This window comes from Salmo salar, chromosome ssa14 (genome assembly GCF_905237065.1).
Source record: "Salmo salar chromosome ssa14, Ssal_v3.1, whole genome shotgun sequence".
In the NCBI taxonomy this organism is placed as follows: Eukaryota; Metazoa; Chordata; class Actinopteri; order Salmoniformes; family Salmonidae; genus Salmo; species Salmo salar.
Window position 1 is genome coordinate 57,860,930 of NC_059455.1, and position 23,284 is coordinate 57,884,213.

Sequence of the window (23,284 nt, forward strand, 5' to 3'; positions counted from 1 at the left end):
GGAATGGTATTGAACACATCAAACATGGTTTCAACAGTTTGATACCATTACATTGACTCCATTCTAGCCATTATTATGAGCCGTCCTCCCCTCAACAGCCTCCTGTGCTTTCAACTACTGTAGGACCACCATCTTGCACTGCATTAGAACTTGTGTTATGATGTATTACTGTTGTGTATGCTTCTAACTCAAGTCTGTGGGTTTTAAATATTTTTGAAGTCGACTTAGCGTCTTTTGTCAGCTTCTAGCTATTGTGTATGGTTTTGGCAGCTGTATTTGCTTTTAGCTTTTAACCTCATAGGCCCATAACTGTAGCTGTTATGTTGCCCGATATGTGTGTTGCTGTTGTGTGTCATTTCACATCCATTTGGTGTACAAACAGACGTTAAGAGCGCTTTCAGGGGTCTGTACTTCTAGCTGTTGCTATTATCCTTTACCACTGTGTGTCAATAGCCAAAGGAGAATCAGGTATCACCGGGAAAGTATCAAGAATCTCTACAAAAGGTTACGGTCTGGAAATGATTTACGGTTTTGCATTGAGAGGAAAGTTCACTGTCTCTTTACCTAATTCCAGGGCAAGCAGCCTCTGATATACTGTAGTAATACCTTTTTAATTTCCCTTAGTAACCTACCTCTTCCACTGCTTACAGCGCATCTACTCTCTCTGCTATAGAAACATGTCCATAACAGCATAACAAGGACGCAAGATCGAACCAGCAAGATCGAATCTAGAATGGTGTTCAGTTGAAATAACACCATTCAATTGACGTGAACGCCATTGACAATTGACTGTTCCCTGCTGGTTCAATCCCATAAATACTGCACTTTCTGTCAACAGAGATTTGGAGAAAATAGAGGGAGAGAGTGAGGGATCAAGGTTTTTACATTTACGATTGCAGCATAAAATCCTTCCCTAGTAAAGCATTTATCCCCATCTCTCTCTCAATTTATAAACCGACTCTCTTTCTTTTTGTCTGTCCCCGCGATAAACGACATGTATTGACATACATTGAGCACCACGTCACGTCAGGCTCCGAATAGCAGATGTAGACTACTGTATTAACTATGCACACAGGTAGGCATGTACACACAGACAAACATAAAACAAGAGCACAAACACTGACAGAACACAAAAAAACTCACACACAAATACACACACTTCTCATTCGTCCTCTCCTCCTTTACAGTGATATTTTCCTAGTCTTTCCCTCTGGCTTTGTAACTCTAATCTTTCAATGTAGTCAGAGAGAGAGTAAATAGAGAGGCAGACCTACCCTGGACCAAAGCAGAGAATCCACAGAGAACCAGAACCACAGAGCACCACATTTCTAATGGATAGGGATCGGAGAAGAGTGCAGCTGAGACAGGGATAAGAGGAGAAGAGGAACGGACAGGAAGGTTGGATTCAGAGGCTGGAATATGCCTGATTTGCATCCACAAAGCATCAGAAGGAATGAATAATTGAATCAGAGATGAGAAAGACAGAGATATGGGTGGCAGGCAGTGAGGTACGGAGCCTAAGTTTGCACACGCCGTCTGGAAAAATGCAGTGAATGAGTGGAGGAAAAAAACAACTGATTCTACACAAGCCAGCCCCCATCTCTCTCTCTCTCTCTCTCTCTCTCTCTCTCTCTCTCTCCTTATCCCCCCTCCCTTACCGTGTCCCTCTGCTTCCCTGGGAGGTGGAGTCTAGAAGGAAACCGTGAGAGGAAATAAGGGATGTGGAAAAAGAGAGGAGGGGAGCCTCAACTGACCTTTTTGAGAAAAATAGTCCGACCTGATTGATTTGTCAACATCTTAATTGACAATATTACAGAATATTTGTATCTATTCCATTAGTTACGTGTGTGTGTGTACAAACATTCCTCTTGGGTCCAATCTCCAGATTTGTCTGTGCTGGTCAGTGATATACACAGTCTACTGGAGCAAAGAACTGATGGAGAGGAGAACTAGTCTGTGTGAGTGAGCGAGGTGATAGATAGGTGAGTGATTTGGCTGGGTTGTGTGTGGTGGGGTGGGGAAGTAGCTCTGTCAATGAGGGGGGCAGGGGGGGGGTTGAATCAGCAGGGGGGATGGACTTGTCTAATTGAGAAAGTGCTGGGCTCTGCATGGGGGCCCAGGAATGTGCATAGTTAGACTCCACTCCTCATTCGTCCTCATGTAGTGCTGATGCTGGGAAGAGGAGAGAAACAGAGAGGGAAAGAAAGAGGGAGAAAGAGAGGGACTGTAGAATACAATATCCTATTACTTCTGCTGCCTTTCGCTATCCATGGCTTATGGGGAGTTGTCAGGCCTCTCCTGTGCCCTAGAGGCACATATTCACGCATGGGTGCACACAATGATGAATGGCCCGTAGAATGGGGGGAGGAAAGCATTGGTATGGGTTAAGTAAAGAAAACTGCACCAAGCATGAAACAACGATATACAGGTAACTGCAAAAATAAAGGAAACACCAACATAAACTGTCTTAATAGGGTGTTGGGCCATGACGAGCCACCAGAACAGCTTCAATGCACCTTGGCATAGATTCTACAAGTGTCTTAAAACATACGACACCATTCTTCCACCAAAAAAATCCATAATTTGGTGTTTTGGTGGTGGAAAACGCTGTCTCAGGCGCCCCACCAGAATCTCCCGCAAGTGTTTCAATTGGGTTGAGATCTGATGACTGAGACACACACACACACACACCCTTTAAACCCCCTATGCTCTTTTGAGACCCCTCTTTCAAAGTTACTGAGATCTCTTCTTCTAGCCATGGTATCCAAAATAATGGGCAACAGGGCATTTTTATACATGACCCTAAGCATGATGGGATGTTTTAATTGAAATTGCTTATTTAACTTAGGAACCACACCTGTGTGGAAGCACCTGCTTTCAATATACATTGTACCCCTGATGTTGTCAAGTATTGCCTTTATTTTAGCAGTTACCTGTGTGGTGCGCAACTGTAACAGGCCGTGTAAGATTCCTGTTGAATCTACATACCTCCATCATTAGAATGTGTACAGAATGAACTAAAGTCTGATTAAAATATGGTGTCAAATATGGTGCCTGTCCTATTACGCACTATTGTATTGTGCCAAAATCAAAACCGTGACGCCTCATAAAAATATCCGTGTCAGCCGGCAGGGTGTCGGTGACATCTGGTGGTTTGTACAAAAACTACATTCAGGGTAAAGAGAACTATTTCTGACCAACCTGTAATGAGGGGAGAGGAGAGGAGGAGGGGAATGAGGAGGAGGAGAATATCAAGAGAATGATAAAGAATATGAAAACAATGAGTAGCGGCGTTTGTAAAACAATTGATATGGAAGCTGGGTAAATAAAATCATTTTCATTATGAAGACTACGATGGTTATCATGATGAAGAACACGTGGATGCTGCTGGCGATGATTTCACTAGGGAAGAATAGTTCATCCCATTGATTACTGAGTGCTTACCCGGCCTCTCACAATGGAACCATGGCTACATCTCAAATTGCACCCCAATTCCTATGTAGTGCACTACGTTTGACCAGGGCCCATAGGACTCTGGTCAAAGGTAGTGCACAATATAGGGAATAGGGTGCTGTTTGGGACACACACGCAATTAGTCATTGTGCTGTGTGTTTTTAATTACTCTCTTGATTGGATTAGGGCATTATACTACGCTGACGACTCCCACTTAATAGGGTATTATTAACAACAAGTGTATTATCATACAGTTGAAGTCGGAAGTTTACATACACTTAGGTTGGAGTCATTAATTAAAACTCGTTTTTCAACCACTCCACAAATTTCTTGTTAACAAACTATAGTTTTGGCAAGTTGGTTAGGACATCTACTTTGTGCATGGCACAAGTAATTTTTCCAACAATTGTTACAGACAGATTATTTCACTTATAATTCACTGTATCACAATTCCAGTGGGTCATAAGTTTGCATACACTAAGTTGACTGTGCCTTTAAACAGCTTGGAAAATCCCAGAAAATGAAGTCGTGGCTTTAGAAGCTTCTGATAGGCTAATTGACATCATTTGAGTCCATTGGAGGATTTATTTCAAGGCCTACCTTCAAACTCAGTGCCTCTTTGCTTGACATCATGGAATATCAAAATAAATCAGCCAAGACCTCAGGAAAAAAACTGTAAACCTCCACAAGTCTGGTTCATCCTTGGGAGCAATTTCCAAACGCCTGAAGGTACCACATTCCTCTGTACAAACAATAGTGCACAAGTATAAAGACCATGGGACCATGCAGCCGTCATACCGCTCAGGAAGGAGACGTGTTCTGTCTCCTAGAGATGAACGTATTTTATTGCGAAAAGTGCAAATCATACCCAAAACGACAGCAAAGGACCTTGTGAAGATGCTGGAGGAAACGGGTACAAAAGTATCTATATCCACAGTAAAACGAGTCCTATATCGACATAACCTGAAAGGCCGCTCAGCAAGGAAGAAGCCACTGCTCCAAAACCGCCATAAAAAAGCCAGACTCCGGTTTGCAAAAGCACATGGGGACAAAGATCATACTTTTTGGAGAAATGTCCTCTGGTCCGATGAAACAAAAATAGAACTGTTTGGTCATAATGACCATCGTTATGTTTGGAGAAAAAAGGGGGATGCTTGCAAGCCAAAGAACACCATCCCAACCGTGAAGCACAGGGGTGGCAGCATCATGTTGTGGGGGTGCTTTGCTGCAGGAGGGACTGGTGAACTTCACAAAATAGATGGCATCATGAGGGAGGAAAATTATGTGGATATATTCAAGCAACATCTCAAGACATCAGTCAGGAAGTTAAAGCTTGGTCGCAAATGGGTCTTCCAAATGGACAATGACCCCAAGCATACTTCCAAAGTTGTGGCAAAATGGCTTAATGACAACAAAGTCAAGGTATTGGAGTGGCCATCACAAAGCTCTGACCTCAATCCTATAGAACATTTGTGGGCAGAACTGAAAAAGCGTGTGCGAGCAAGAAGGCCTACAAACCTGACTCTGCTACACCAGCTCTGTGTCACGACTTCCGCCGAAGTTGGTCCCTCTCCTTGTTCGGGCGGCGCTCGGCGGTCGAAGTCACCGACCTTCTAGCCATCGCTGATCCTCTTCATTTTCCTTTGGTTTTGTCTTGTCTTCCATCACACCTGGTTCCAATCCCATCAATTACATGTTGTGTATTTAACCCTCTGTTCCCCCTCATGTCCTTGTCGGTGATTGTTTATTGTAAGTGCTTGTGCACGTCTGTCCTGGTGTACGTCGGGTTATGTACCCATTATTTGATTTTGTTTTCCGGTGGGTTTTTTGTTATTAAACTGCGCCGTTTGGAAACAGTTTTTGCTCTCCTGCGTCTGACTTCTCTGCCGCCAGTACGCACCCCTTACACTCTGTCAGGAGGAATGGGCCAAAATTCACCCAACTTATTGTGGGAAGCTTGTGGAAGGCTACCCGAAATGTTTGACCCAAGTTAAACAATTTAAAGACAATGCTACCAAATACTAATTGAGTATGTAAAATTCTGACCCACTGGGAATGTGATGAAAGAAATAAAAGCTGAAATAAATCATTCTTTCTAGTATTATTCTGACATTTCACATTCTTAAAATAAAGTGGTGATCCTAACTGACCTAAAACAGGGGATTTTTACTAGGATTAAATGTCAGGAATTGTGAAAAACTGAGTTTAAATGTATTTGGCTAAGGTGTATGTAAACTTCCGACTTCAACTGTATCTGCGGCATTTTCAAAGTAGACTTTTCCTGATGGATTATCTTTTGACAAATGCCTTTCACCTGTCTCATTGCATACTTCTAGTAGGCCACTATCTAGATGTGAGTATGTGTTGTATTTTGACTTTACAATACCTGTCTTTATCCTCCTCTCTCCAACCCTCCTTGACTTCATCTGTTAACTGGGGCCCCATCTGACACGTATTAATAGATGGAATTAAATGATGGTGAATGTCATTGCTATGACTTTTATTCCAAAACCATTTCCCTCTCCACATTGTCAGGCTAAAGGGTGACATATTTCATAAGCCCGTAAGTATCAGATCTCTGACTCTCAATCCAATTTGATTAATCTGTCATATTTCTATAATCTCCTCCCCGGCATTCATACACAGGACCATCACGCACTCTCTTAGATTAAATGGGAAATGATCCAAATTGCCACCTTGGCAAGCTCCCATGACTATAATAAACATAAAACCCAATAAAATAGTAATTCTTATCACGCAATAAAACTAAATGTCAACTATTCTTCCCTTATTCGACACACACACACACACACACACACAAAAGGAGAAAGAGGAGAAAGAACTGTGACTTGATGAATAATTCTGTTAGATGACAAATACTTTGCCATGCAACTGGGGGACAACTGAAACTGTGGATCTTAGTCAGTCATAAGCCTAGTTTAAATGAATATGTCATGATGGACATAACTTAATACTGGAAAATAATTAAATAAAGGAGTCATAATACAATTGATATCCATGGACATATGGTTCATATGCTGCTATATGGATTATAGTTCATAACCTTTACTTGTGTCTGTGGGAGGTGAGCTGGATTGATAGAGTTATTTCTGAGAGACTAGAGAAACTGAATATATTTTTGTAGTTTTGTCACCTAATTATCCTTAGGTAATATCCAGGATATATTTAACTGATGCTTCAATTCCTTTGTGTTGACTTTGAGGATATTGACTAAATGACAATTTAAGGAATTTAAAAGGAACAGGGGCATTCTTATCCAACAACGGTGGAATTGAAAACTTATTTGGAAGTAACTGAAATACGTGGAGAGGTAAGACTGAGCGGAATCAACTAGGTTTTAATAGTAATTTGGCAAGAATATTGATGATTGACATGGTAAGATTACCAGGTGCTGCAATAACTTCAATAATTCTAGTGTTTCTAGATACATTTTTTCCAACAGGTTTCCATTGTCTTATCATATTATCTTCAATGGAAACCCCATAGGGAAATGTCAATATAATATCAACCATTATCACAGAGGAAGATTTGTGTTGATGTTTACATGTGAACTGTGAATAGTATGAATGTCTTCTGTGAATCTCTTAGCATTCCGCAGGCATATCAACTCCGCCTCAGATTTATTTTACAATAGAGTTTGTGTTTTTATATGCTTCCCTCTCATACATTTTTACTGTTTTCACTCCAACTGGCTGCATTATCTCACTTTTTGTCTCTTTCCAAACCCCATAAAATATTTCAATCTGTATCAATCCCTAGATGGAGCCCTCTCCCTCTATGAATTTGACAATGCAGAATGAGGAGGATCAACGTCCCCTCCTTCAATCAAAAGTGGTCCCTCTCCCTCCTGTTTTTGGCAACCAGTGCAGAAGGAACCACTCATGTCAAAGAGGGGAAGATTACTCAGTGTGGCTCGATGGAACCCAGTCATCACCCACACTCCCATATTACAATGGCTGCCAATATGTCTCACCCCACTCCTCACCCCGAAGGGGAGACGATAAGGAAAAGGTTAGGGGGAAGGAGGTGAAAAAGGAAAAGAAAGGCGAGAAGCCAGCAGGAAATGAACAGAATGCTGGGCACAAGGAACGGATTTGGGGTAGTAAAGCCAAAAAGGCAAGCCCACAGAGGCGCCAGCAGGACATGAAATCCACTCAGTCACCCTACAACAGAGTCCGCATGTCTCGTATGGACTTAAGGGAGACAGAAAGTGGGCCACCCAGTGAAGGAGGTCAAAGGCTAGAGGCCACATCAATGGAGATGCAGGTCCGCCAGAGTCTACCCGAGATTATCATTACAACCAAAGACGACTACCAGCCAAAGGACTCCAATCAAACATCCAGCTCTGACAAGAATCACACCAAGTCTGAGGCCAAGGGCACCTATGGTGGAGGGGAGGAGAGCAGTGGTGCAGAGCCCAAGGATGGTCCCCATGACTGCCCTCACAAGAAGACCCAGAGCATCGGTCATAGGCTGGTCCGGCGAAGGGCGCTGTTTGAGAGGAGGCAGAGGCTGAATGACTGTGCACTCGCTGTGGGGATGTTTGGAGTGGTGGTCATGGTCACCGAGACAGAGCTCTCCTGGAGCGTCTACAGTAAGGTCAGCCTTGGGGTACAGATCTGGGTTCCAATGCTTCATTTTTTTCTGTATACTTTGAGCATTTGCTTGAGTCTGCCTGGAGTGCCAGATGGGAGGGGTTTGCAGTTTTGGGTCTTTTCTGTAGGTTAACTAAGCCAGGCAAGTTCAACCAGGCACAGATCACGTTTTTGAAATGCGGGGAACACCTGGGTAATTAATGAGAAATAATGAGTTCTAACTCAGAGAAATGTATTTGAAGGTCTTCAGTGTTTGTTGCTGAAGATGGCATATTTGAATGAAGGTTACTGTGGCCAAGATGCAGTCTGAGGCGCGTTGTACTGTAGAGCGCTGTGGACAACGTGCCTTTTAAAGGAAATATTCCCGTGTTCACGAAGATTGTATCAATCTGATATTACCTTTAAATGTCAAGCGCGCTACAATGCACCTATGATTGAATCCCAGCTGTATGTTAAAAGAAGGCATATTTGCCAAATTGAAGGGTACTGTATGTTAAGATGAGTGAGTCCACTACATGTTTTCCCCTACAGAGCTCCATATACTCCGTGGCTATGAAGTCTATTATCAGCCTGTCCTCTCTTATCCTGCTGGGCCTGATCATTGCCTTCCACATCTGTGAGGTGCAGGTAATTCACTTGTCTGACTACTTAATATACTGGCCATATCTCCCTATTTTAAACAAGCTATGATCCCTTGGCTTAGATTATTTAAAGTCATTCTACTCTACAATTGTTTTTGTTATATGCCAGACTATAGTATAGTAGAGGTTCTATTGCTAACTGGGAAAGAAGATGGTGACAGAGGGCAATCTTGTCTGGTACCTCTCGTTATATCATTTATTACACTTTGACTACACTCTCAGTGACACTGTACTACGTCTATGCTCTAACTCAGATATGGTTTTGTACCCATACTCCCATCACTGTTAGCTCTACATCCACGATAACGGAGCAGAGGACTGGCGAATCGCCATGACAATGGAGCGGGTGACCCTGATCGCCCTGGAGCTGTTTGTAGCGATGGTGCACCCATTCCCAGTGGGTCTCCCATTGTCATGGCAAGCCATGTCCCCCACGCTGTCAGAGACGGAGCTCGAGATTGTGCTGGCTCTGCCCATGTTCCTGCGACTCTACCTCCTGGGTCGTGCCTTGATGCTGCACAGCCGACTCTACACAGACACGGCCTCGCGCAGCATTGGCGCCCTCAACAAGGTCAGAGGTCAACATTGGTCACCATGCAAGTGGTGCAACCTCTCCTTCAAATCTTAGTTACTTGCTTTAATGGACTTGTACACACTCAGTTTGAACATTAGCCAAAATGGATTTGACTTGAAGTTCAGTAGTAAGATCCTCGATACGATGCTAAAGCTGCCCATTGGATTCCACAACACTTCCAGCAGCTACTCACCCCATTGCTAGGTGTTGCGTTTTCATGGAATCCAATGGTCTGCTTTAGCATTGGCTAGCTGAGAATGCTAACAAAAAAGGCCATTTAATAACAACCAGAAGTATTTAAATCTTCTCGATATGTGATAATTAGAAGTAAAGCAACACCTTCCATCCTTGGACTAAGATACTGTACGTTTTCAAGCCATATCCCAAATTCCACTTGAATGAGAAGATACTTACTACTGACGTAGAGATTTTGTCTGCACAAAAATGTTTACACAACCATTGTGCAGTATCTCCACAATGCTTTTGTAATTTAAAAAAAAAAATAATTCAACTTGAGTTTGTTGGGGACACTATTATGACAGTGACACTACATTCTGCTTTGTCCCGCAACCCGCCTCCCTCTCCCACTCTCCTGAGTCTCTACCAAATCCTCCCTCTGTAATCCCTTCCCTTGTTATTGCTTTTTTAACACTGATCAAACTGATGACCTTGAACTTCCCGCTTGGCTTTGCAAACCTCTCCATTCTTACTGTGGATATGAATATTATTATTACTTGTATCCAGATCCACTTCAACAGCCGTTTTGTGGTCAAAGCGCTGATGACCATCTACCCTGGCACTGTGTTGATGATCTTCAGCGTCTCTCTGTGGCTCATCGCTGCATGGGGCCTACATGTCTGTGAGAGGTGAGTGACTAACACGGAACCTAAACCGGCTGCGCGCGTGCGCCATCGTGCATAAATCTATTTTGTCCCCCCACACCAAACGCGATCACGACACGCAGGTTAAAATATCAAAACAAACTCTGAACCGATTATATTAATTTGGGGACAGGTTGAAAAGCATTAAACATGTATGGCAATTTAGCTAGCTTGCACTTGCTAGCTAATTTGTCCTATTTAGCTAGTTGCTGTTGCTAGCTAATTTGTCCTGGGATATAAACATTGAGTTGTTATTTTACCTGAAAGGAACAAGGTCCTCTACTCCGACAATTAATCCACACACAAAACGGTCAACCGAATCGTTTCTAGTTATCTCTCCTCCTTCCAGGCTTTTTCGCCACTGACCTCGTTCGTCTTTCAGTCACCCACGTGGGTATAACCAATGAGGAGATGGCACGTGGGTACCTGCTTCTATAAACCAATGAGGAGATGGGAGAGGCAGGACTTGCAGCGCGATCTGCGTCAGAAATAGAACTAACTTATTTTTTTAGACCTTGGCAACGCAGACACTCGTTGGCACGCACGTGAGCAGTATGGGTGGAATAATTGAATAACATAGATTTCTACATTTATTTTGCAACGACTGCGCATGCGACGCGAGCGGTGTAGTCAGCCTGTAAGAAGGGAAAGGAGGAGATTGAGGAGGAGGGAAATAGGCAATAGACTTTTCCCGGGATTCATTCAGTGGTGTTAATTTCGTCAACAAAAACAGTGACTAAAATATTATTCAAAAACCTATTTTTCAGTGGCAATTAATGAGACTATAACTGACTAAATAGACCCAGAAAAAAATATAACTAAACAAAAAATATATATATTTTCAGTTGACAAAATTATCTCTGTGACTAAAATCTGACTACTAAATGGACTAGACAATATTTTTTGGAGAGATTGACAGCTTTTCAGTGATAAGCACAATTAATATTAGCAGCACAGCGCAGTTTGTTCAGCAGTTGGAAGGACGCGACCTGCAAACACAGCCTAAATCAATTGGTGAGCTGCGGTGACGCAAGCGATAAGTGTGGGCAAACAGGCTCCGCTCCGGCTCCGCCTCCGATTTATAGCGGAGCGTTTGCTTCACTAACCAACCCAGTCTCGGAGCATTTCGTATTATTCTGTACGTAAGTCCGAGACACTCCTTTTAGTATGAGATGTTACGTTTCGTATGCTATGTATTAATTTGTGGATGTACATCATCCATTTTGTATGATATGTTATGAATTACAATACGTATTATATGTTACCAATTTGAAAAACGTACAATATGTTATGAATTTTTTTTTATGCACAATATGTGACACATTCCCAAAACTATGATATGTTACAAATTCTAGCTAGGTGGCTAACATTAGTTGGCTAATGTTAGCTGGGGTTAGGGTTAGGGTTAAATTTAGGAGTTAGGTTAAAGGTTTAGGGGAAGGGCTAACTAAAAGGGTTAGGGGAAGGATTAGCTAACATGTTAAGTAGTTGAAAGTATCTGAAAAGTAGCTAATCAGCTAAAATGCTAAAGTTGTTCGTGATGAGATTCAAACTTGTAACCCACAGGGTTGCTAGACTTTCGCGTTATCCTTTCATTTTTACCTTAAGTTACCGTCTGTTTTATGTTACCATATCATACTTGCTTGAGTGTTCTGGAATTACATTTACTGTGACCTCTATGAGACCAAGCTGTGTTACAGGGAGAATCATACTTGTGCATGCATGTATATATACTGCTCAAAAAAATAAAGGGAACACTTAAACAACACAATGTAACTCCAAGTCAATCACAGTTCTGTGAAATCAAACTGTCCACTTAGGAAGCAACACTGATTGACAATACATTTCACATGCTGTTATGCAAATGGTATAGACAACAGGTGGAAATTATAGGCAATTAGCAAGACACCCCCAATAAAGGAGTGGTTCTGCAGGTGGGGACCACAGACCACTTCTCAGTTCCTATGCTTCCTGGCTGATGTTTTGGTCACTTTTGAATGCTGGCGGTGCTTTCACTCTAGTGGTAGCATGAGACGATGTCTACAACCCACACAAGTGGCTCAGGTAGGGCAGCTCATCCAGGATGGCACATCAATGCGAGCTGTGGCAAGAAGGTTTGCTGTGTCTGTCAGCATAGTGTCCAGGGCATGGAGGCGCTACCAGGAGACAGGCCAGTACATCAGGAGACGTGGAGGAGGCCGTAGGAGGGCAACAACCCAGCAGCAGGACCGCTACCTCCGCCTTTGTGCAAGGGGGAGCAGGAGAAGCACTGCCAGAGCCCTGCAAAAATTACCTCCAGCAGGCCACAAATGTGCATGTGTCTGCTCAAACGGTCCGAAACAGACTCCATGAGGGTGGTATGAGGGCCCGACGTCCACAGGTGGGGGTTGTGCTTACAGCCCAACACCGTGCAGGACGTTTGGCATTTGCCAGAGAACACCAAGATTGGCAAATTCGCCACTGGCACCCTGTGCTCTTCACAGATGAAAGCAGGTTCACACTGAGCACGTGACAGAGTCTGGAGACGCCATGGAGAACGTTCTGCTGCCTGCAACATCCTCCAGCATGACCGGTTTGGCGGTGGGTCAGTCATGGTGTGGGGTGGCATTTCTTTGGGGGGCCGCACAGCCCTCCATGTGCTCGCCAGAGGTAGCCTGACTGCCATTAGGTACCGAGATGAGATCCTCAGACCCTTTGTGAGACCATATGCTGGTGCGGTTGGCCCTGGGTTCCTCCTAATGCAAGACAATGCTAGACCTCATGTGGCTGGAGTGTGTCAGCAGTTCCTGCAAGAGGAAGGCATTGATGCTATGGACTGGCCCGCCCGTTCCCCAGACCTGAATCCAATTGAGCACATCTGGGACATCATGTCTCGCTCCATCCACCAACGCCACGTTGCACCACAGACTGTCCAGGAGATGGCGGATGCTTTAGTCCAGGTCTGGGAGGAGATCCCTCAGGAGATCATCCGCCACTTCATCAGGAGCATGCCCAGGTGTTGTAGGGAGGTCATACAGGCACGTGGAGGCCACACACACTACTGAGCCTCATTTTGACTTGTTTTAAGGACATTACATCAAAGTTGGATCAGCCTGTAGTGTGGTTTTCCACTTTCATTTTGAGTGTGACTCCAAATCCAGACCTCCATGGGTTGATAAATTGGATTTCCATTGATTATTTTTGTGTGATTTTGTTGTCAGCATGTAAAGAAAAAAGTATTTAATAAGATTATTTCATTCATTCAGATCTAGGATGGGTTATTTTAGTGTTCCCTTTATTTTTTTGAGCAGTGTATAATAGATAATTGTATTAGTTGATTTAGTAGTTGCAGCAGTAGTTTTAGGCCTATTAGTAGTTTTAAATGTTTTATTTATTATTATTTCATTGTTATTATTATTATTAGACCGTAGTTGAGATAGGCCTATGTGTTAATCTTATCATATTTCCCCGATGCCAAATCAGTGTGTCTTGTTTGCAAATAAACTGTCCCCGTTTGCAAATATTTAAATCTGAGACATCATTAGGAATCTGAGTATGGTACTGTCAAAAGTTAGGTCTACCTTTCCACTCCAGACAGAGTAGGCCTACCAACGCAGAAATGTGTAAACTTGAACTGCTGGCTACTCTTCTTCCGTGGTTTAACCCAACAAGAGAAATTCACAAGTGTTTCCCTAAAATTTGTCTGGGTTTAAACATCTTCTATTGTACAGAAAACGAATTGCTTAATCAATTGATTGTGACAGAATTAGATTATTTCCCAAGCAAAGTCATTGTTTTTCTCCTTGGCTATAGAAAGTTGTAGCTCAGCTTCTGAATGTCAAAGAAACAAAACTGATATATTTATTCCCATATGCATCAGAGTCACGTCTTTCCCGTGTATTTTACAGCTTGTTTCTGAGCAGAAAGCATTGCGGACCAAAGTGCTGTTAAAGGTGACTTTATATAATCGGATCTATTTTATTTTCTTCAAAATCTTAAGCTAACAAGTGGTTGGCCTGTGCTTTTTGACATTTTCTTTCATAAAATGTAGGCTTATGGCATACCTTCTCATACCCCCCCAATTCGAGTCTTGGTTTTAACTTCACAGCCTTTCACTGACACGAAGATAGGCTATTTAAAGAGTGCATGGTGGGTGAAGGAACTGAAGAACAAATATATGGATAAGCAGCCTATAGCCTGATTTCATCTGGCAAACAGGTAGGCCTAACTCTTATTTCTTAAACAGGAAGAAATAGGCTCCAACACAAAGCTCTATTGTTAGTAAAGTCTAATTAAAACTAAGATGGTTGAAATTAATTATGCTTACATTTTCGCACTCTCTTTCTGATACTGAACAGAACACAGGCTATATGCTAGTCCGCGTGCGATAAATAATTTTCTGAAGAAGCCTTTGACTCCTCCTGACCTGCCACCTTATACCTACACAGCACAGCCATTGGTTACGCAGCACACAAAACAGTTTTTGTCAGCAAGAGCAGGGTTCGAATATCCATTGCAGTGTGTAATGCAGCCTAGATGTATTTACACCATCACAGCAGCTATCTAAGAAATAGAACTGCTCTGTGCTTCTCCGAGCATGCACTTCATTGATCATTTGATTGAGACCACACATTTAACCTGTAGGTGTACTTGATAGTGCGCGCCCAGCGGAGAATCAGAGATGAGGGGTGGCACCGGGCACACATCGCTATACAGTGCATTCGGAACCCTTGATTTTTTCCAAATTTGGTTACGTTAAAGCATTATTCAAAAAATGGATTAAATAAAAAATGGTCCTTATCAATCTACAAATAATACCCCATAATGACCAAGTGAAGACAGGTTTTTAGAAATGTTTGCAAACGTATCATAAAAAACACAAAAAAACTTTATTTACATAAGTATTCGAACCCTTTGCTATGAGACTCGAAATTGAGCTCAGGTGCATCCTGTTTCCATTGATCATGCTTGAGATGTTTCTACAACTTGATTGGAGTCCACCTGTGGTAAATTCAATTGATTGGAAATAATTTGGAAAGGCACACACCTGTCTATTTAAGGTTCCACAGTTGACAGTGCATGTCAGAGCAACAAAAAAGCAATGAGGTCGAAGGAATTGTCCGTAGAGCTCTGACATAGAAGCACAGATCTGGGGAAGGGTATCAAAACATTTCTGCAGCATTGAAGGTCCCCAAGAACACAGTGGCCTCCATCATTCTTAAATGTAAGAAGTTTGGAACCACTAACGCTCTTCCTAGAGCTGGCCGCCCGGGCCAAACTGACCAATCGGGGGAGAAGGGCCTTGGTCAGGGATGTGACCAAGAACCCAATGGTCACTCTGACAGAGATCCAGAGTTCCTCTGTGAAGATGGGAGAACCTTCCAGGAGGACAACCATCTTTGCAGCACTCCACCAATCAAGCCTTTATGGTAGAGTGGTCAGACGGAAGCCACTCCTCAGTAAAAGGCACATGACAGCCCTCTTGGAGTTTGCCAAAAGGCACCTAAAGGACTCTCAGACCATGAGAAACAAGAATCTCTGGTCTGATGAAACCAAGATTAAAGATTGGCCTGGATGCCAAGCGTCACGTCTGGAGGAGACCTGTCACTATCCCTACGGTGAAGCATGGTGGTGGCAGCATCATGGTGTGGGGATGTTTTTCAGAGTCAGAGACTGGGAGACTAGTCAGGATCGAGAGAATGATGAACGAAGCAGAGAGCTTCTTGATGAAACCCCGCTCCAGAGCTCTCAGGAACTCAGACCTGGGTGAAGGTTCACATTCCAACAGGACAATGACCCTAAGTACACAGCCAAGACAACGCAGTGGTGGCTTCAGGACAAGTCTCTGAATGTCCCTGAGTGGCCCAGCCAGAGCCCAGACTTGAACCAGATCGAACATCTCTGGAGAGACCTCAAAATAGCTATGCTGCGATGGTCTCCATCCAACCTGAGAAAGCTTGAGAAGATCTGCAGAGAAGAATGGGAAAAACTCCCCAAATACAGGTGTGCCAAGCTTGTAGCATCATACCCAAGAAGACTCGAGGCTAAATTGCTGCCAAATGTGCTTCAACAAAGTACTGAGTAAAGGGTCTGAATACTAATGTAAATGTGATATTTCAGTTTTTTTATATACATTTGCAAACATTTCTAAAAACCTGTTTTTGCTTTGTTATTATGGGATATTGTGTGTAGATTGATGTGGGGGGAAAAAACTATTTCGTTAATTTTAGAATAAGGCTGTAACGTAACAAAATGTGGAAAAAGTCCAGGGGTCTGAATACTCTCCGAATGCACTGTATAGCCTAATAAGCAACTAATTCTAAAACACTGAGAAATGTCTAATTTTCATGAATTAGAAATTACATGACACTCCCCTGGACTAGATTAAATACTAAACCCTCCCCTTGACCGAAATTGAAAAAGCATGACCCTCCAGCTACCATTCCGTAAATTTTGATCCATCCTTACTAAGTATTGTTTGTTTGTTTTTTGATTTGGACATTCTTGAAAACGAGGTGGTGCATCTCAAGAGATTTCATCCTGCTAAATCTCTAATAAATAAATACATTTGGTGGCACAGAAAGAAAGGAAAAGGGATAGCAAACTATTTATTGACTAAATTCCTCTTGCCACTACACTATATCTGACTGGGTAAATAACTTTATTTTGAGTTAAAGCTGCAATATGTAACTTTTTGGGAGACCCGACCAAATTCACATAGAAATGTGAGTTATGGATCTGTCATGCTCCTTGTAAGCAAGTCTAAGAAGCGGTAGATCTGTTCTATGTGCACTATTTCTTTTGGTTTTATACACCAGCTTCAAACGGCTGAAAATACAATATTTGTGGTTATGGAAAATATATTTCACAAAGGCCATCAAATCAAAGGTTATAAAAGTATATATAAAGTTGTTTTTGACAAAAATGAAAACATGTCAGTTTGTCACTTTCACGAGGTTGGAGTAATAACATGTTCAACTACTTAAGACATTGGCTCGAATCTAGGTTGTGCCTTTAGATGTCGAGAAAATGAACATCTAAGGAATAAGCGTCACGTCTGGAGGCAACCAGTCACCGCTCATCACCTGCCCAATACCATCCCTACGGTGAAGCATGGTGGTGGCAGCATCATGCAGTGGGGATGTTTTTCAGCGGCAGGGATTGGGAGACTAGTCAGGATCGAAGGGAAAGATGAACAGAGCAAAGTACAGAGATCCTTGATGAAATCCTGCTCCAGAGTGCTCAGGACCTCAGACTGGGGCGAAGGTTCACCTTCCAACAGGACAACGACACTAAGCACACAGCCAAGACAATGTCCTTGAGTGGCCCAGCCAGAGTCCAGACTTGAACCCGATCTAACATCTCTGGAGAGACCTGAAAATAGCTGTGCAGCTGTGCACCTTCCAACCGGACAGAGCTTGAGAGGATTTGCAGAGAACAATAGAAGAAGCTCCTCAAATACAGGTGTGCAAAGCTTGTAGCGTCATACCCAAGAAGACTCGAGGCTGTAATTGCTGCCAAAGGTGATTCAACAAAGTACTGAGCAAAGGGTCTGAATACATACAGTTGAAGTCAGAAGTTTACATACACTTAGGTTGGAGTCATTAAAACTCGTTTTTCAACCACGCCACAAATTTCTTATTAGCAAACTATAGTTTTGGCAAGTCGGTTAGGACATCTACTCTGTGCATGACACAAGTAATTTTTCCAACAATTGTTTACAAACATATTATTTAACTTATAATTCACTGTATCACAATTCCAGTGGGTCAGAAGTTTACATATACTAAGTTGAGTGTGCCTTTAAACAGCTTGGAAAATTCCAGATGGACAATGACCCCAAGAATACCTCCAAAGTTGTGGCAAAATGGCTTAATAACCTGTTAGGGCTAGGGGTCAGTATTGACACGGCTGGATAAAAAACATACCCGATTTAATCTGGTTACCACTCCTACCCAGTAACTAGAATATGCATATACTTATTACATATGGATAGAAAACACCCTAAAGTTTCTAAAACTGTTTGAATGGTGTCTGTGAGTATAACAGAACTCAAATGGCAGGTCAAAACCTGAGAGATTCCTTTACAGGAAGTGGCCTGTCTGACCATTTCTTGAACTTCTTTTCCATCTCTATCATTTACTAAGGATCTCTGCTCTAACGTGACACTTCCCACGTCGTCCATAGGCGCTCAGAGCCCGGGAAAAAACAGAATGTCGTCATTCCAGCCCCAGGCTGAAACACATTATCGCCTTTCTCAAGTGGCCGATCAAGGGACTCTGGGCTTATGCGCGTGACCCGACCGCCCCCGCCTTTGTGATTTTTTCCTCTGTTTGCCGAAAAGGAGATTCCCTGTCGGAATATTATCGCTTTTCTACGAGAAAAATGGCGTAAAAATTGATTTTAAACAGCGGTTGACATGCTTCGAAGTACGGTAATGGAATATTTAGAATTTTATTGTCACGAATTGCGCCATGCGCACGACACTTCTTTACTATTTCGGATAGTGTCTGGAACGCATCGAACAAAACGCCGCTATTCGGATATAACGATGGATTATTTTGGACCAAACCAACATTTGTTATTGAAGTAGCAGTCCTGGGTGTGCATTCTGACGAAGACAACAAAAGGTAATCAAACTTTTATAATAGTAAATATGATTATGGTGAGTGCTAAACTTGCCGGGTGTCTAAATAGCGAGCCCGTGATGCCTGGGCTATGTACTTAGAATATTGCAAAATGTGCTTTCACCAAAAAGCTATTTTAAAATCAGACATATCGAGTGCATAGAGGAGGTCTGTATCTATAATTCTTAAAATAATTGTTATGCTTTTTGTGAACGTTTATCGTGAGTAATTTAGTAAAATGTTAGCGAATTCCCCGGAAGTTTGCTAGTTCTGAACGTCACATGCTAATGTAAAAAGCTGGTTTTTGATATAAATATGAACTTGATTGAACAAAACATGCATGTATTGTATAACATAATGTCCTAGGGTTGTCATCTGATGAAGATCATCAAAGGTGAGTGCTGCATTTAGCTGTCTTCTGGGTTTTGGTGACATTATATGCTGGCTTGAAAAATGGGTGTCTGATTATTTCTGGCTTGGTACTCTGCTGACATAATCTAATGTTTTGCTTTCGTTGTAAAGCCTTTTTGAAATCGGACAGTGTGGTTAGATTAACGAGAGTCTTGTCTTTAAATAGCTGTAAAATAGTCATATGTTTGAGAAATTGAAGTAATAGGATTTTTAAGGTTTTGAAAATCGCGCCACAGGCTGCAAGTGGCTGTTACGTAGGTGGGACGAATTCGTCCCGCCTAGCCCAGAGAGGTTTAAGGAAAACGAAGTCAAGGTATTGGAGTGGCCATCACAAAGCTCTGACCTCAATCCTATAGAACATTTGTGGGCAGACCTGAAAAAGTGTGTGCGAGCAATGAGGATTACAAACCTGACTCAGTTACACCAGCTCTGTCAGGAGGAATGAGCCAAAATTCACACAACTTATTGTGGGAAACTTGTGGAAGGCTACCCGAAACGTTTCACTCAAGTTAAACAATTTAAAGTCAATGCTACCAAATACTAATTGACTGTATGTAATCTTCTGACCCACTGGGAATGTGATGAAAGAAATAAAAGTTTAAATAAATCATTCTCTCTACTATTATTCTGACATTTTATATTCTTAAAATAAAGTGGTGGTCCTAACTGACCTAAGACAGGGAATTTTTACTAGGATTAAATGTCAGGAATTGTGAAAAACTGAGTTTAAACTGTATGTAAATGTAAGAGTTTTTTTTTATGTGAAAAAAAATCTAAAAAGACATTTTTGCTTTGTCATTATGGGGTATTGTGTGCAGAATGATTAAGATTTTTTTTTAATCCATTTTAACAAAATGTGGAAAAATACACTGTGTGTATTAAAATGTGACTAAAATTAAAGGGCATTTAATTGACTAAAATGGCCCACTGTTTTTGTCATTTTGACAATAACTAGACTAAATCATTATTTAAATGACAAAAATGTGACTAAGTAATTTTGACAAATATATCCTTGTCTAAAACTAGACTACATTTTTAAAAAGGGCCAAAATTAACACTGATTCAAAGGCATGTTGCGCACTGCACTACAGATAGTGTAGTGTACACTACACTGCCTTTTAGAGGTAATTAATACTTCAGTCGACGTCTGCAGCATTTACCATTGCAAACGTCGGGGAAATGGCATTTAAAAGACACATTGTCTGTAGTGCAGTGCGCCGTGCTGGGACGTGCCTTCGATTTAATCCCGGCCTTGGTGACTATATGACTTGGACCAACCTCTAGTGTGACTAATATCAGATGGGCCCCACCCATCATAAGTTCAGTCAGTCATATCAAAAATACAGTCAAATATCACACTCCTAGACAGAATCAAGTTTTTTGTTCAATGTTAATATGGTAAAAGTGGACAAGACTGAACCATCATCCCTCCCTTGTCCTCTAGACACCACAACTATAAGGACCTGAGCAGTAACTACATGGAGGCCCTGTGGATGGTCTCGGTCACCTTCTTGTCCATTGGTTATGGGGATGTTGTTCCCCACACCTACTGTGGCCGCAGCATCTGTCTACTCACTGGGATCATGGTAAGCAGTTTCGGCAAAATAGGAAAGGCAATCGCACAGCTGAGTTGGCTTGTTGCAGGTGCCTGGGAATAATTTGATGAAATCTTTAAAAGAAAAGAGAAGGGGGTGGGAATCATTGTAATTGTGGTCATTAGCATACTGTCTTTTCCTTAAAGGCCCAATGCAGCCATTTTTATGTCAATATCAAATCATTTCTGGTTAACAATTAAGTACCCTACTGTGATTGTTCTCAATTAAAATAGTGAAAAATAAACAAAAATGACTTCTTAGCAAGACCAATATCCCAAGCAAGAATTTAGCTAGGACTGTCTGGCAGTGGTCTGAGTGGGGAGAGGAAAACTGAAAACTAGCTGTTATTGGTTTGGAAATCTCTTTCTTATTGGTCTATTAACTAATTTACCGCCTGGTGGTGTCACCGGGTAGGCCAAAACTCCATCCTACCAAAACAGGCTGAAATTTCAGGTGGTCTTTTCAAATAGCATTATCATAATTTTCACAATTTCATAGTATTATTCCAACTCCGAGTGTGGAAATAAAACAGGAACATCTAGTTTTTGATTGCGCTGGGCCTTTAACCTTTTTTGTTTTGTTTATTTCTCTCTCTGTCATACACACACACACAAGGGGGCTGGTTGCACAGTGCTGGTGGTTGCCGTGGTTGCCAGGAAACTGGAGCTGACCAGGGCAGAGAAACACGTCCACAACTTCATGATGGATTCCCACTTTACAAAAGGGGTAAAACTCACCTGACTTAACATGTGAATGTATTCAATAGTGGTCTTTGGAACCTTGACTTAACATATGTGAGACATTCAACGTTGACCTGTAGAGTTGTATGAATCATGGACTGTCCCCCAAATGGCAGCCTATTCCCTATATAGTGCACCGGTAATAGGGTGCCATTTGGGATGCAAACATTGAAAACTGAGTGTTGGACGAGGAAACAACTGTTCTCTTCCAGATAAAGATTGCTGCAGCAAATGTACTTAGAGAGACTTGGATGATCTACAAACACACCAAGCTGGCCAGGGAGAGAGACCACTGCAGAGTACGCATGCACCAGAGGAAGCTGCTGCTCGCAATCCACCGGTAAAGCACCATTCAAAACACACTTCCCCAAGTAACCCACCAGCTTAGACATTCCCCTCTGAAAAGCCAACGAGGTTACACTTTACACCATATGCACAGGGGTGTTAGAACTTGTGAAAGCCTCAACTGTAATACAGAAATGGTCATTCTCTGTTCATCATGAATTATATTTTCAATTTGTTTTACCTGTCCTGTGATTATGTCTGAATGTTAGAAATCTTCTTCCTCTGTGTGTTCACCCCAGGCTGCGTGATGTGAAGATGGAAAGGAGGAAATTGGCTGACCAGGCAAACACACTGGTGGATCTCTGCAAGGTGAGAGACAGGCACGGTTACCGATTAGGTTCACCCACTACTGTTGCAACAACCAAATATGACCAATATTCTAGGTCACTACTAGCCTGGACCCAGATCTGTTTGTGCTATCATGTCAACTCCTTGTCATGCCAAATGAGTGACGAGGAGTTGACATGGTAGCACAAACAGATCTGAGTCCAGGTTAGGCCACTACTGTTGCAACAACCAAATATGACCAATATTCTAGAGAAGGGAGCAATTGACGATCTTCTAAATGTTATCACATTGCCCCCTCTCATTCTGACCACTCTGCACCCTTTTCCCCATGTAGATGCAGAATCTGATGTATGACGTGCTGTCAGAGGTGAGTGGATGTCGAGGGGACCTGGAAAAACACACAAACAGTCTGCAGCAGAATGTGGAGGAGCTGAGAGAAGGCTTTAGGACCCTAATGCCCCTCCTCTCCAGCACCCTCGCCACACAAAACGCTTCCATCCGCCACCTGCTCAGGGAGAGGGAGGAGCAGGCAGTGACATGGAGCATGGCAGGGCAGGATAGGTAAGAGAGATGGGAGGAGGTATGCAATGTGTATTGTTACAGGGAGAGGTAGAAAGAAATTGATGGGCAAAAGTTGGGATCAGGATAAAGATACTTTATAGGAATAACTATTCAAAGTGTACATAAAGAATGTGTCAAAGCAATAAAGGATAGATTTGACTTCATTTTTATTAGAATTACAATGAGCCAACATCGAGACTATATGCAGTACTAATATGTGACTCATACTGGCCCCCCCCAAAAATGATACTAGTCTTGATTTTAACACTAAAAATTAAACAAAGTATTGTTAGCCAGCATGTGCACTGAATGTTCTGCGCATCATAACTAATGTATTTGTCATTTCACAGTGATCGGTAGATTGGCATGATAGTATGTGGTGGGGTGTACAGTATAAAAGACCATGTCCAGTAATAACCAAATCTGTTTAACTGAGTTGTATAATTTACAGTAAACATTAATAAATTAAGTTACATCTTGTCACGAGTCAGTTAATTACATGACATTGTTTCTTATGCATTTTCTTGAAAACAAGCACTCACTTTACTGTAACAGGCTATAAACACATACCAG

General features: G+C 42.2%; 2 protein-coding genes across 2 annotated transcripts in view; one reads left to right on the forward strand and one right to left on the reverse strand.

The window, feature by feature from the left end:
* The window catches only part of chrna11 (cholinergic receptor, nicotinic, alpha 11), a 17,528-nt gene extending 15,938 nt beyond the window's left edge, over positions 1 to 1,590 (reverse strand). The window contains exon 1 of the mRNA XM_014142096.2: positions 1,275 to 1,590. Coding sequence (XP_013997571.1) covers positions 1,275 to 1,434 — 160 coding nt within the window. The 5' untranslated portion in view covers positions 1,435 to 1,590. The remainder of the gene's footprint in view (positions 1 to 1,274) is intronic.
* The window catches only part of LOC106570095 (small conductance calcium-activated potassium channel protein 2), a 24,234-nt gene extending 1,043 nt beyond the window's left edge, over positions 1 to 23,191 (forward strand). Inside the window, exons 2-10 of the mRNA XM_014142091.2 lie at positions 7,234 to 8,073; positions 8,601 to 8,696; positions 9,000 to 9,281; positions 10,029 to 10,150; positions 20,627 to 20,768; positions 21,393 to 21,503; positions 21,730 to 21,857; positions 22,102 to 22,171; positions 22,485 to 23,191. Coding sequence (XP_013997566.1) covers positions 7,234 to 8,073; positions 8,601 to 8,696; positions 9,000 to 9,281; positions 10,029 to 10,150; positions 20,627 to 20,768; positions 21,393 to 21,503; positions 21,730 to 21,857; positions 22,102 to 22,171; positions 22,485 to 22,715 — 2,022 coding nt within the window. The 3' untranslated portion in view covers positions 22,716 to 23,191. The remainder of the gene's footprint in view (positions 1 to 7,233; positions 8,074 to 8,600; positions 8,697 to 8,999; positions 9,282 to 10,028; positions 10,151 to 20,626; positions 20,769 to 21,392; positions 21,504 to 21,729; positions 21,858 to 22,101; positions 22,172 to 22,484) is intronic.
* Positions 23,192 to 23,284: the final 93 nt, after the last annotated feature.